We start from the raw sequence: 15177 nt of genomic DNA on the forward strand, positions 1-15177 counted from the left end.
CGAATGGCGTCTGAACTTGGACGTGGCGCGAGGCCTCTTTCAGCGATGGGGAGAGCCTTGGTTAGATCTATTCGCCACCGAAGAGAACGCGCAATGTCATCAGTTCTGCGCGTTGGAATTTCCAAGGCGGCACTCGCTCGGAGACGCTTTTCGGCGTGAGTGGAGTTGCGGTCTGTTGTACGCCTTTCCGCCTATACCACTTCTGCCCAGAGTGCTGAAGAAGATCAAGCGCGACCGGGCCCAAGTCATCCTTGTGGCTCCGGACTGGGCTCGAAGGTACTGGTATCCAGAGCTACTCAGTCTGTCAGTCGATCCCCCGGTTCGTCTGCCTCTTCAGGAGGACCTTCTGTCGCAGCAGCAGGGGACGGTCCTCCACCCGAACCTGTCCAGTCTCCACCTCAATGCTTGGAGATTGAGCGGCGACAGTTGAGGCCATTTTACTTGCCTCCTGAAGTCTGTAACATCATTCTGGCAGCCAGGCGTCCCTCCACAAAGTCGGTATACGCCTGCAGGTGGAACAGATTTGTGGCATGGTGCACAGCAAAGGCTGTGGATCCTCTTTCTGCCCCTCTTTCTGAGGTTCTTCTCTTTCTTCTTTCTCTTGCCCAGCAGGGCTCTGCTCTGGGCACTCTCAAGGGCTTCCTTTCTGCCCTTTCAGCCTTTCTCAGGCTACCTGATCAGCCTTCTTTGTTCAAGTCCCCTATTGTTAACAGATTTCTTAAGGGCATCACTCACACGTTTCCTCCTGTTCCGTTTGTGATGCCTCAGTGGGACTTGAACCTGGTCTTAACGTTCCTGATGTGCGCTCCCTTTGAGCCACTTCACAACTGTCCTCTTCGCCTTCTGACTTTGAAGACTGCATTCCTGGTTGCCATCACCTCTGCCAGGAGAGTGAGTGAGCTCCAGGCTCTATCTTCTAAACCTCCTTTCCTCTCTGTCCATCCGGACAAAGTTGTTCTGAGGACTCGTCCTTCTTTCCTGCCCAAGGTTGTCACGGCCTTCCACATCGGGCAGTCTATCACCTTGCCAACCTTCTTTCCGCCTCCACATCCCTCTAAAGAGGAAGAGCGGCTCCATCGTCTGGACCCAAAACGTGCGCTCTCATTCTATTTGGATCGCACACGCCAGTTCCGGGTGGATGACCAACTCTTTGTTGGTTACGTGGGCGCTAAGAAGGGGAAAGCGGTACACAAGAGGACCATCTCCCGGTGGATCATCTTGTGTATCCAGGCATGCTACTCCTTGGCTAGGAAGGAGCCCCCTGCTGGATTGCGGGCTCATTCCACCCGAGCCACGGCTACTACCACTGCCCTGGGCAGGGATGTGCCCTTACAAGACATCTGTCAGGCAGCTACGTGGGCATCGCTGCACACGTTTGCAAGACACTACTGCCTGGACAGCCAAGTCCGGAGGGATGGCTTCTTTGGCCGTTCCGTCCTCCAGGACTTTCTGGTGTGAGTATTGGTTCGCAGACCCACCACCAGGGTTGGTATTGCTGGGGTATCTATTCTAAGGTAAGGAATCTAATACTAACGTGTCTCTTTCAGATGCACAAGTTACTACTTGTGTAACAATATATCTGTAAGAGACATTAGTTAGTATTAGATTACTTACCGACCCACCCATCCTCCCCGTTCTGCGAACCAATACCTAGGGTTAGGGTTGTCCCCTTCAGGGCCCTAGTTTCATTGGCACCAGTGTTGGTTTTTGGCATAGCTCTGCGTTTCTGGCGCGGAAAAGCTGTGTCTAAGAACTGAACGCGGAGGCGGCGTCTAAGTACTCCGACGACGTCATCACGGCGGCCACGACGCCGACGACGGACGCGGAGCCGCAGACGACGCCTACCGACGCGCAAGGGTACTGCTACGCAAAATTTTCCGGATCCAGTCTGACGCCTGGGGATATTCTAAGGTAAGGAATCTAATACTAACTAATGTCTCTTACAGATATATCGTTACACAAGTAGTAACTTGTGCTTTAGGGTTTTACGTAATTAGACATTAAGGGGGCGTCCATGTATTACATCAATAGAATCCAATCCACTAGTAAGACAAAGCAATTGTTTGTAGGTTTTGATGAGTCACACATAGGAAATCCTAGTTCTCAGGCTGGCTTTGCCATATAAATTGGTAAATGCATGCACCATGTCAAGTGTATGCTGGTCGGGTTGCCTGCAGGGCATTCCATATATTAACAACAGAGCCACTATAGCTTTCTTAGGAAACTTTGTCTTAGCTGACTAAAGCTTTGCTACATGGTTAACCCCACACACCAAACATTACTATGTGGACATCTTAAGCTGTACTTGGCCAGAATGTGCTAATAACTGTATTTCAGACATCATCTGCTCGCCAGCCCCCTCTGAGGGGAGGAACTGTCTATGCCGAGCACCTGCGACACATTTAAGATGTTACTTACACTGCAACCAGCTGTTCGTAGTGTGTAGTGCAATAGATTCCAATGTGCCTCCCCAAAGCCAGCTGTGATCACAGATGCACTCAACACTCTCATTTATCAATGGATAGTACTTATCTCCTCTGCCTTCTATACTCCACTTACACTACTCACCTGCTGAGTGCAAACAATCTGAGGAGAAGCCCTGCTGCATTGTGGACTAAGGGTGGAGTTGCCACCGGCCTTGTGACTCACAAACAACTTGCAATAACCCACGCCTAGCACTAGACAGGAGTTTGCAGAGCATGTGAATCTACAGCACTACGATCAGATGGTTAGAAAGTAAGTAACATTTGTATTTCCTTCACATTATCCTACTTATTATAAACCGCACTCTTAACAGACCTGTTAATGCTGAATGTGGTTTGTACCGAGCCTGGCTTTGTAAGACTAGTTTTCCCTGTTCTATAAACTCTTTGCCTGATAAACATAGTAAACGCAACACTTCCCCACCATTGAAAATGTAGGGTATCTGAGGTTTTTGCTTTGTGCTTAAAAATGAAATGATTCTGTGACAGCATGAGATTAAGTGACAGTTTATCCACATAGTTCCCTGCATGAGTGGAGGAACCTCTGCATCTCTTCCTGATGTAGTTTAAAGTCCATGAAGTGATGCTCTGGGCATGTACCAGGTTGTTCTGCTGGTCATGCTCCTCCTTCACTGCTAACAGCCATGATTTCAGACTTTAGACCATTAAAATTAAGACTGTTGCAGCCCTCTGCTCTCTTTCAGTTAGATGCAGCAAACTCTCTGTCTGAAAAGCTGTTTCTCGTTGAAATATGTGTACGGACTTGTAATAAGGGATTGACTCTGTTCCTACCGAAGTTAAAAGATGCATGCTAATTGCGACGCAGCTGAGCTCTTCCCTGAAGGATGTCACACTTTGCAGCAATAATAGCACAGAAGGGTGCAGGATAACATTCTTTCTTTTCTAGTTACTGTGCAGACAGCTGTGAGGCTCCAGCAGATGTGGCTGGTTTCAGATGGTCTCTCTGGTTTGTGCAAAGCTGAATGTCGAACCTTTGGTTACAATAGGACTCCATGTTTATAAATATGTACTGCTCTCTTTTTCCAAACACATCTAACCTGCTTCTTTTCTGATCTCCCCAGTTGGCTTCAACAGGGTGTTCCCTATGGAAAAGCTGAGTTCTTTCAGTCATGAGGAAGTGCAAATGATTCTTTGTGGGAACCAGTCCCCGTCGTGGATAGCAGAAGACATCATCAACTACACGGAGCCGAAGCTAGGCTACACTCGCGACAGGTATGAGCTTGGAGCTACACCAAGGGCGGGTCTGGGTAGTGTGAAGGGGTGGGGTCTGATCTGGGCAGAATGCTGCACCTCGGAGAGCTCGGAGCTGCTCACAGTGCTTCACCTAGTGAAGGGGGAGCTTTGAACAGTGGTGTTGCTGGTCATGTGGATAGTCTGGGGACAGTGCTAAGAGGGGTTAGGTCCGGGCAGAAGAATACACTTGAGGGCTCCAGACTGTGCACTGTGCTGAGCAAAGCGTTCCTTTGTATCCAGTGTGCGTGATAGTGAATGACTTGGTTCTGCTGTTCTATAAAGGTCATAGATCATGGTGGCTGAAGTGTTGGCAGACGAATGAAGGACAGTAAATAAGATCATCTAGCAGTAGGTGTCTTGACAAGGAATGAGGTCAATACATGATGCTGTATTGTGGGACTGTGTCTCCAGGTTGAGTTATGTTATGTTATGTTATATGGGACTTTTATAGCGCAACGGCTACTCCAAAGGAGTGTCCCGGCGCTTTATGCACCAGACCTTAAGAGAGACTAGAGAACATAACAGTAAAAACAGAAACCAGAAAGGGAGAGGCACACTAACCAGAAAACAGCCAGGTCTTTAGACCCTTCCTAAAGACAAGCAGGTTAGATGTGGCCCGCAAAGACAGTGGTAGGGAGTTCCATAGCTGGGGGGCAAGGAATCTAAAGGACCGACCGCCCAGTCGGGCCCTCTTTATACGTGGCACCACCGCCAGAGCCAATGACTCCGATCTTAAGGATCGTGCAGGCCGGTAAAAGTCCAGCCTCTTCTGGAGGTATTTTGCACCATTGGCATGCAGGGCTTTATGGGCTAAGGTCATAGCCTTAAACATTATCCTCTTCCGTATAGGAAGCCAATGGAGGGATAGAAGTAGGTTTGAGGCACTAGTCCGGCGATGCAGGCCAAAAATCGCTCGTGCTGCAGCGTTCTGGGTCACCTGCAAGCGCTGTAACAAATATTCTGGCAGACCCAGATACAGAACATTTGCATAATCCAATCTGGATCCAATAAGTGCCTGAACAGTTATCCTGCGATGTTCCTCGGAAAGTAGGGGAAAGAACTTTCGAAGCATCCTGAGGATCCCGAAACACGTTCCTGTAAGAGTAGCCACCTGGGATTTGAGCGAAAGCTCATTGTCAATTTTAACTCCCAGGTTCTTAGCCCATTTAGATGACTGAGCTGGGGGGAACATGTCCGCGGGCCACCAACCATGCCAATCCGGTTCCGATGGGCATCCGAAGAAAAGTATCTCGGATTTATCCGAGTTGCACTTGAGGCTGTTAAGTTGGAACCAATTAAAAACAGCCCCAAGGCACTCACGGATACTTTCCCATCGAAATCTTGGCTCTTACGGCAGGTGAACAGAAGCTGGGTGTCGTCAGCATAAGAGACGATCCGGGCCCCATAGGATTCCGCCAATGTCGCCATTGGGGTCATGAGGATGTTAAATAGAGTAGGGCTCAATACTGAGCCCTGAGGGACTCCGACTCCCAATGGCGGCATTTCGGCAGATCCAGACGGGACCCAGATCGTCTGTCGGCGGTTGGCTAGAAAGGAGCGAAACCAGTTGAGCGCCGTCCCCCCTAGACCGATGTCATGTAGTCTAGTGAGGAGATCCCCATGGGGGACGGTGTCAAACGCCGCCGACAGGTCTAACATGACTAACATCACCCTGCCTCCGGTGTCCAGCACCTCCTTCACAATCTCAGAGACTTCCAGGAGCGCCGTCTCGGTGCTTAGGTTCGATCGAAAGCCCGATTGGGACTCATGGAGCAGCTCGTTCGACTCCAAGAAGTTGGAGAGCACGCTGTGAACGTGTTTCTCTAAGATTTTGGTAAGTGCTGGAAGAAGCGAGATCGGCCTGTAATTGGATGGCACTTCTGGGTCCAGGTTGGGCTTCTTAATGAGAGGAATGACCATAGCCTGTTTCCAAGGAAAAGGCAAAGCTCCCTGACTCAGGGAGAGGTTAAGAATGGGATTGGCTAAGGGGTTGACAACATCTGCCATTCTCGCTAGAAATTTTGCTGGGCACGGATCACGCGGTGAGCCCGATTTAAGGTTTCTCATAAAAGCTAGGGATGCGGATACCGTAAGGGGCGGGAAGTCTAACAGGACTGGGCCCGAAGTCGACAAAGGAACTGTCTCGATCGGCAAAATCTGAGGATCGCCTATTGGTCTAGGAGGAAAGGAGTCCTGGATTTGCCTAATTTTGGTGGTGAAAAAATTAGCAATGGTGTTAGCCCAGGTCTCGGCCGGGGTGTTCTGAGCTGAGGGTAAGCGCGGAGTGGTAAATTCTCGAACAATTGCAAAGATCTCCTTGCAAGAGTTTGCTGCTTCCTCAATTCTTTTGGCCAGGTAACATTTCTTGCCCTGAAGGATTAAATCATGGTAGGATTTCATCATGGATTTATAGATCTGTTTAGCCTCAGTATCGTAATGGGCTCTCCATGCCCGTTCGGCGACTTTACATTGTCTACGGGAATGGGCCAGTTCCTCCGTAAACCAAGGGGCCGAGATCCGTTGGGTAGCAGATCTAGGTGGCTGTAATGGGGCAAGTTCATTTAATCTAGCTAGGAGCCAGGATTGCAGACTCTCAAGGTCATTATCCAGATCACCCATGTAGGACAGGGGATGATCCACCAGAGCCTGAGCTAGCAGATCTGGTGTCACCCGATGGAACGCCCTGTGGCTGCTGCCCTGTAGCCTTGTAGCACTGACCGTTGGTTTCACAGTGGCAGATATTTCGAAATGGACGAGACAGTGGTCAGACCATAATACCGGCAAAAGTGTAACGGCCATAATAGGTGAAGTGGAGAAGACCTGGTCAAGCGTATGACCTTTGTCATGGGTCGGGCCGACGAGATAGGGGAACAGGCCCAGAGTAGATGTAATATCCAACAACTTGATAGCATCTTGGTCTTGAGGATCATCCATGTGGAAATTAAAATCTCCAGCCAATAGACACTGCTCAGATCTTAGAGCAAGGACAGACAAAGCCTGCTGGAGATCATCAAAAAAAGATCCCACAGGGCCTGGAGGTCTGTAAACGACAAGACCCTTCACCGCTTGCTGGGGTGATAAGGAGAGGGTAAAGGCGAGAGAGTCAGCCCCTGCGATTGTGTTTGTGTGCGTGACTGTGCACGAGAAAGATTTTTTCACAACTAGGGCGACTCCTCCCCCTCTTCCCTTGTCTCTATCTTGTCGATGGATAGTATAATCAGAGGGAATGGCTGCCATTATGTCCGGATGGGAGGACTCGTTGAGCCAAGTCTCAGTGAGCATCAGACAAGTTGGACTGGTCGTAGAAAGGAGATCAAAGATCTCCTGAGTGTGTCTATGCAGCGACCTCGTATTAAGGAGTAGACAGAGATGTTTAATGCTACAATCCTTGATCGGACAGGTGGAACGGAGGTTGCTGGTAGGATGCCATTTACAACCAGGGCACTTATATTTACCCCTATAACGGCCTGGGAATACTGAGTGACAGGCAGCATCCACGGCTCGCAGGGAGTAGAGCTCCTGCGCGGAGTAAGAAAGCATAATGGCCCGAAGTCCCTGCCACGCCAAACGCCTCCGGGACGCTGACGGGCGCAGACGGGCAGGACTCTGGCGCGACTCCGGCGCAGGTCCGGCGCGTCCGCAGTACGCGTCCGCTGCGCGGAGGGAGAGGGGAGCTTTTTTATAGCGCTACTAGAGCGTGAGGGCGGAGAGTCCTACCCCCAAGATGGCAGCCGGAATGAGATCCCAGCCCTCAGCGTCAACACTCAGCCGAGGGCGGTCTAAAATCCCAAGCAGGGGAGAGGGAGCAGGCGAAGCGCTTACAAGCGCTGGGAAGTCTAAGGCAAGGCAGCAGCACGCTTATAACTCAAGCGCGAACATAAGCTGCACAAAGTAAAATAAAATTGACAAGCATGAAAGTCACAACACACTCGTGAGTGACAGTAAATGCTGGTTTCTGGTGGATATTTCTAACCACATATAACTAATCTTTTGAGTTGCCTGTACGCCAGACCGGTTCTAGAGCTTATCATAGCAACCACTTCTGTGCTCCGCCAGGTGGCGCCATTGGCTCCATGGCGCCCTCACTCTGCGCCAGGAAGTGACAACATGGAGTTGTGTATAGCAACAAAGAACGAGGTGATGGATGGAATGCTTGAATTAATCCTAGCCGCTGGCGATTACTTGGGATCTCATTCTAGTCCATCGTTTTTCGCCTAATCTGCAACTTTAGACAGCGGTCTGCTGAATGCAAATCAGTACTGACCCTGCTCCTAATGGAAACAGTCCATCCCAACCTGCCGGTCATGGGGTCCTCCATACAGAAGCGCAAACTCCAATTTGTTTTCAGTTCATTTGGGCCTCATCAATATCGGCACGATACTCGCAACTGGGCATACCCGTCTCACTTAGGGTGTCCACTTCAGCAAAGAACCAGTTGATCGATGGAATAGTTAAATGAATCTCTATTAATTGCTTGGGCCTCATTCCAGTCCATTGTTTTTCATCCTCATGCCACCCTAGACAGAGGCCCTCCTTCTGCAAAATAATAGTCATGGAAGCAGTCCATCCTGAACTGCCAGGCGGTGCCTCCTCCAGGTTGGAATGCAAGTAATCTCATACCTTTCTGGCCTGTTTTGGCCTCGTTCTTAAGGGCAGCTTGTGACCTTTAGCACATTGAGCAGAGACCCCTTACAGTGCCAACTGCAACCAAGATCAGAGTGATGGAGCCTTATATAGGTGCCACCACTTTGCACTTTCAGTTCTTTTCTTTCTACTCCTTCCAGCATGAATCTGGAGCTGTGTTCCCTACTTTGTCGCTATTTACCAACTCCAAAACTTGTTTTCCAAAACGGTGTGCTAGGGAAATGATATCATCTGTAGACCACAGGCTTCAAACTGTGCCGTGCCTGCAAGAAACAGATATATGTAACAGATGCACACAATTTGCTTGTGGTAGGTAGGTACGAGACCGATGATCCCTGGTTGTTCCAAAAGCAAACTGGGAAAGCTTTACGTTATTGAGCACAAGAAGCAGGTCAGGTAGTACTCCAAGCAGCGGATCTGTTTTACTTCACCATCCTCTGGTAAGTAGAAGTCGAGGGACAAGTTTCACCCAAAAAACATCAAGAGGGACTCATCCCCGTCTTTTCACTCCTGCTCAGGAGAGAGAATGCACAGTCAGCACTCAAAGGACCAGACTGTTTCCATCATCTCACTCCGAGCCCCACCCAAAGCGGGTCCTGGCTTGCCACGAGTTCCCCAGGAAGTCATTGATCCTGCAGCAGATAGACTTTAAAATAACTCATGCTGCTGTTTTTTAAGATGATGCCGACTCGGGGGCACTAGTCACATTTCCACCAGTGTGGTGCACCCCACGACGACTGACCCCTTGGGACCTCTGCTTGGTCCACTACTGGCACATGTACATGTCTCCACTCATGCTTCAGAGGCCTTATTGGTTTCAGACATCGGGCCTCAATTGCAGTGGCACCTACTCTCAATCCGATGCCAATCTCCAATCTGACTTTGTTCTGCACCAAGCCAAACTCTCGTTATGAGATTACGAAGGTGAAGCCTTCCACTGTAGATGAACATCTTTTGATACAGAATGGTGTTCTGTACCAGGTCCCCCAACTGAGGGGAGCGCCTCCTGTGCGGTTGTAGTCCACAGACTAGCAGAGGTTTTGGCTCTTGCCTGCTGTAGAGATAAAGACACACCAACTGACAGGAGTTTTGTATCATGGGCCTGCTACCTCAGAAACCTTACTGCCCTTGCACTTGGATTTGACAAACATTGATAGCAGCCTGGTCTATGTGGTGTTGGGGTCCCCTAATAAGTCGACCTACCCCAAGGCTGTGACTTTACTGACGCAGCACCCAGCTCCAGGGAGCTTGGGGATCACGCTTTCACGAGCAAGGTAAATCCCAGTGCATTCCTTACTGCACCTCTGGAGAGAGTCACAGCACTTTGTGGCAAAAGAGTCTTTACAGCATCAGTTCCGCGCTGCGGTCACTGACTGCAGACCACCTTCTTGCACGCCACATACATGCCTTTTTGGATATGGCCAGTAAGATCTGACAAAGCCGTCAATGATGAGTTAAGTGACTCCTTCTCACAGACAGTCCAAGACTAATAGGATGCAGCTAAATAAATCTTGTAGGCTGGTCTATGCAAACCTGGACTGTTTGGGCCATACCCTGGGCACCTGGGTCATGATCAAGTGAAGCCTCAGGTCATGAAGGTGTCGGCAACTTGCTTTGCCACCTTGAAATGGCTCCGAAATGTAGCTGAATCCTTCCTCTATCTGCTCAAAGAATGGTCCTCCAGACACCTACTCCATCTTGCCATTTGGAGGTTCTGTATTTGGAGGTTGATAAAGCCTCCAAAAGACCCATTCAGGTGGTGCAGAATGCGGCTGCCAGACTGATCTACAGACTGCCAAAACATGCGTTGACCACTCCTCTTCTGCGTGAGCTTCACTGGCTAAGAGTGTATAAACGTATCCAGTTTAAGGCTCTGTTACATCTTCAAAGCAAGATATGAGGTTGCCCCCGCCACATCATTGGCTTGATAAAATCTTATCTGCCCACGTGTTGTCTGCGATCTAGCAACCTATTTCTGTGCACAGTTGCCAGGATTAAATGATCTCCTATGGGAGGTCGTACCTTGGTGTACCTCGGCCCAAAACTCTGGAACGCTTTACCAGAACATCTGATGTTCTGCCCTTCACTGACCATCTTTTCACAGACAATTGAAGACGTGGTTGTTCTGAACTAGCTGGGGCGTGACAACTCATGCCTGTTGTTAAAGTGCTGGGAAACCCGCGTGGGTCGCTGTCGTGCTATCCAAGCTTCTTAATAGAATCATGACTAGATACACCACAGTATTTTCCAATGATATACCAGCATGTTTTTTATGACTCGGCCGTGTAACAGTTCCAGGCCTTCAGTTGTAAATACTGACGGCACTGGATCACTTTGAAGACGGCAGTGCTACGGCCCGCTCTTTAGGTTTGATCTCTCTGCGGTGAGATCGCTTCCACCAGAGAGCGTTACTGAAGGCAAGAAAGGTGTCCATCTGGAGGGTTTGGGATCTGACAACAAATGAGGGCAATGCAGTATATTAGGATTTCTGAAGGATCGTTGTGTGCGCAGATGAATGAGAGAGTACATTTATGGTACCTGGAGGGGTGGTGTCTTCATGTGAATGAGGTACAATGTTATCTAGGTTTTTGTGTGCCGGTTACCAAGAGCAATAAAGAATAGTGACTTCAGGGACGTCGTCTGCCGGACCGCATTGTGTGCATGTGAGGAACAGTAGAGGGGAGATATCTGCCCTTGAATGTGGGCAATCAATGACTGGAGGGGTAGTGTGTGCTTGTAATCATATGTGATGGCAGTAAACCGTGATGTATGCCAGGCTGATCCCTGCCTGTGGACATTCCGAATCTCTAACCCAGACTTTTCTGTTCCCAGTCCTGGATTCCTGCGCTTTGTCCGAGTGCTGTGTGGCATGTCTTCTGACGAGAGGAAAGCTTTCCTGCAGTTCACTACTGGATGTTCAACGCTTCCACCTGGGGGCCTTGCCAACCTGCACCCTCGCCTCACTGTGGTTCGCAAGGTATGTCCTGTACATGGTTCGACCGTGCCATTGTATGATCTGTGCTATGGCTACCTGTGGTATTAGCAATCCTAGTGCAGTGTTGCATGCAAGTATTAACATACAGTAGTAATATGCACATCTGGCCAGCATGCTGTATCTCAAAGATCCACTTATAGGGTTGAACTTTAATCACATATGATGTCACAAACTTTTGAAGTGATGAACTCTGAAACATGAATCTTCTTTCTGTAAAGGAAGCATCTTCCTGTGTCTATCTACCTATACATGACGTCTTCTCCTTTTAACGACTGTAAAGCATACATGCTTATTTAATGTTGTTGTAACGTACACTGTTAATGCTTTTGGTTTGGGGGGTGTTGGTGTTATTGAATTTACAGTTAATTCATGACTTTATCTCAGTCTGAACCCAGGAACTCTATTGAATGTTCTGCCTTCATCGCTGCTTCTGAGACTGTCTCTTCTCTTGCCACCAGGTTGATGCTACAGATGCCAGCTACCCTTCCGTGAATACCTGCGTACATTATTTGAAGTTACCCGAGTATTCATCTGAAGAGACCATGAGGGAGCGCCTGCTTGCTGCTACTATGGAGAAAGGCTTTCACCTGAACTGAGACCCAGATCGTGCCCAGATCTGCGAGACGGAGACTGTGTTCCCAGCCCAGCCATGCGCCCATTGTGTGTATTTGCAGAAATGGCCCAATTTCCCAGCTGTGGTCTGAGACCCTTTTTCCCAGGCAGTTTGTTCTGTTACGTTCAGTTTTTTTATTGTCCTCCTTCGAGGCGTTAAAAGAACATGGAATTTCCCCTTTTTAAGCTGCTACTCAGAACAGCCTTTCCCAATGAAGTGGTCCAGTCGTCATGTGGTCTTCGCTGGGCAGCTGCTGTGTGGGTGCTTTTGAGGGGTTGGCACGGCTGGAGATGAGTGGGTGCCGCCTGGATATTCCAAAGAATGGGGAGGGTGAAGGAAACTCAATTCTTTCTTTATTTTCTCTTTATGTTCGCCTGACCCCCAGAGTGCACTGATATTGTTTCTAACACTGTACTTGTGCTCGGCTTTTCTTTCTGTTAATACCCAACACTACAGTGGCTCACTGATTCCGCTCCCTTTCCCCTCTGTTTCCTCAGCTTTAAGCTGCTTTGTGAGAATGTAGAATGGACTGGCTGCTCAAAGATGACCCCCCAGTTTCTTCCACCTACCTTGCTTGTGCCGCCTTTCCCTCGCCCTCCCTCACCCCTAGCATCCTTCTCCAAGTGGGACTCGTTTGATTTCTTAAATGCCGTGCTCTCCCGATCAAACTCTTAAGTGTGTTTGTTGCAGCTTGAGAAATATTAAAAAGGAAAAAAGCTATTAAAAGGAAAACGGGCCCTGGTTTTGTGCGCCAGAGCCCGCTGAAAGCAGGTTATTTTTTTGCTTTTTGGTTGTATTTTCCTTGTATAATATAAACATTTATTTAACTTGTTGCAGTTTGAAGTATAAAAAAGAGAAAAATAATTAATAAAATACGAAAAACCGGTGCATGCGTGGAATTGTGGTCATTGAAAACTTTACTGTGAAGCACGACTGCTCAGCACATATTTCAAAACCTACTTGGTGGCTGAATCTGAATGTGATCAGAAGTTAGAGGAGCACTAGATAGCCTCAGGCACCTCTACTGGTAAACATTTTTCTGATTCGAGGTGCTGTTTTATGGTGTAATGATACAAAATATAGTATTCTGCACCAATTGGATCTTTCATACATCCACATGCTTGAATTGTTCTACAATGTTAGGAACACCACCTTTGGAAGCCAATATTATCATGGCCGTGTTTCAATCCAGCAAGTGGCATTGAAAACAAATGGAAGAACCGTAAGAAATATTAAATAGCCCACCCACAGGGAGGCTTGCCTTGCCAACGAGCGAAGATGGTCGGTGCCTGAAGCAGCTCCACTTGACCCACCCAAACCCCCCCATAATCCAGCACACATCCAAATGAAACCCACTGCAGAAGGTGGGAAGGGGTAGCGAAGGAGTGAGACCAGCCGTGGAGGGTGTCAGCTGGCAGTTTGCAGACCACCCGGGTGGGCTACTGGAATGCGGCTTGTCTCTCCAAAAGAAGCCCGGCCTCAATTTTCAGAGGAATGGCTAGCTCCGAAACCTCATCAGACAAGCGGAGGTGTGGGACGGTAGAGGCAGCGAGAAGGGCACCCAGACCGGAGACCCCGGTGGGGCCTCGTGATCCACCTCTCCTCTCGTGATCCGGTTGTGGAGCTGGTGCACCCCCAGATGTTGGGTAGGACCCAACAGTAAGAGGCCAGCCTCTGGAGAAGACTCCTGTTTGGTGGAAGGTAGGCCGGGGGAAAAATAGAAGCACCCGACGGTGACGGGAGCAAGTCTAACCAGAGGTGTACCAGGGACGGGGAGGGGCGATCCAGGGAGCCGAGCCGTTGAGGCGGGGCCGGCAACCACAGCCCTGCTGTAATAATAGGCCAAGAGCTTCCCACGTGGCTCCACGCCACAGTGGCGCATAGAAAATCACAGAATAAGTGGGGGAGGGCGGACGGCACAAAGATTGCAGTGCAGGCCTGAAGAGCACCCCCTGCCAACACAGCGTGGCCTCAGGGTTAATCCCCAACCACACCAAGTAATATATCTTCAGGAGGCAAGAGCTGTTACATGAGCCTCCTATAGGAAAGAGCAGGAAACTACAGTGATTGAAGTGCAATGTGGGGGACAGGGTCCTGAACTGAGACACAGGGGGACAACCTGACAGGCCGCAGGGATTACATCAGTGACTCCTGGCTGGTGTCTCCTGTGTCCGATAAGACTCCCATCACAAACTCACCGGAGGCAGCGCTCCAAGATGACAGTGGGGGAAAAAATGAAGGCTAGTCACCAGACAAAACTGGACAAATTCACTCTCCAAAAGGGCGCGAAGGCCCAAGAAAGTCCTCACGAGCATCCGCCCCTTGACTCCACGTCCGCCTCCAACAAGGGTGCTCTCTCCCTACACAACATCATGGCCGCTGTACGAGGGGTGCAGCCAGCTTTGGAAAACCGAATAGACTTCGTCACGACGGAGGTCTCGCTGATTCGAGCAGACATGTGCAATATGGGTACAAGAGTGCAAAAAGTAGAAAACTCCACCAAAGCTTACCTCCAAAATACTTCAGTGCTTAAGGCTCAAATGAAGGACATTTAAGCACTAAACTCCAACCTCGAAGCCAGATTCGAAGATCAAGACGGTTGGTCGCGACGCAACAATGTTCGAATTCTTGGGATCCCAGAATGGGCAGAGGGACAGGTGTCTGATCAATTGGTTGAAGATCTCATCCGTAAACATCTCCAACCAAGGGGGCTCTCAAAATTATCCAGTATTATGGGTGTCTTTCATAGATTCACATGCCTGAATCATTCCCCGTCGTCGAGATGGGAGCCCCGGTAATAGAAAAGTAATGTCCTGTAGACATACATAGAGAAAAGTAGGCCTAAAGGCCTTGCCTTAGTAGCCTATCTGTGTCCTTTTGTAAAAAGGACCAAATTCCTGAAGGTAGCCAATCCGCTACCACCTCCCTCTAGAACCTTCCTGCCAGGAGCCTCAGTCTCTCAGATTTTCTACCGCACGTTGTGCTAGGGAGTCCCCACCTGAGCTCTCCTCCGGTTTCTTGAATTTATTACTTTTTCAACTGAAAACTTGGATTATTTACTTCTACTATGGCTGAACAACAAAAGAAAGGACTATTTAGAGCCTGTTCCTCTTGTGGCAAGAAGAGACTGCACATTGATGACAAGCATGAGACTTGTCTCTACTGCCTTTATCCGGATCATTCTGTCA

The 15177-nt window shown here is 49.2% G+C and overlaps 1 protein-coding gene across 9 annotated transcripts in view; it reads left to right on the plus strand.

Annotated features, from left to right (window-relative positions):
* Window positions 1-12875, plus strand: part of HECTD1 (HECT domain E3 ubiquitin protein ligase 1) — a 424699-nt gene extending 411824 nt beyond the window's left edge. For all 9 annotated transcript variants that reach the window (XM_078659397.1, XM_078659396.1, XM_078659400.1 and 6 more), the window contains 3 exons: window positions 3566-3716; window positions 11214-11358; window positions 11835-12875. In XM_078659397.1, the coding sequence (XP_078515523.1) occupies window positions 3566-3716; window positions 11214-11358; window positions 11835-11972 (434 nt within the window). In that variant the 3' untranslated portion in view covers window positions 11973-12875. The remainder of the gene's footprint in view (window positions 1-3565; window positions 3717-11213; window positions 11359-11834) is intronic.
* The last annotated feature ends 2302 nt before the right edge of the window (window positions 12876-15177 follow it).

Source organism: Lissotriton helveticus, chromosome 9, assembly GCF_964261635.1.
Source record: "Lissotriton helveticus chromosome 9, aLisHel1.1, whole genome shotgun sequence".
Classification (NCBI taxonomy): domain Eukaryota; kingdom Metazoa; phylum Chordata; class Amphibia; order Caudata; family Salamandridae; genus Lissotriton; species Lissotriton helveticus.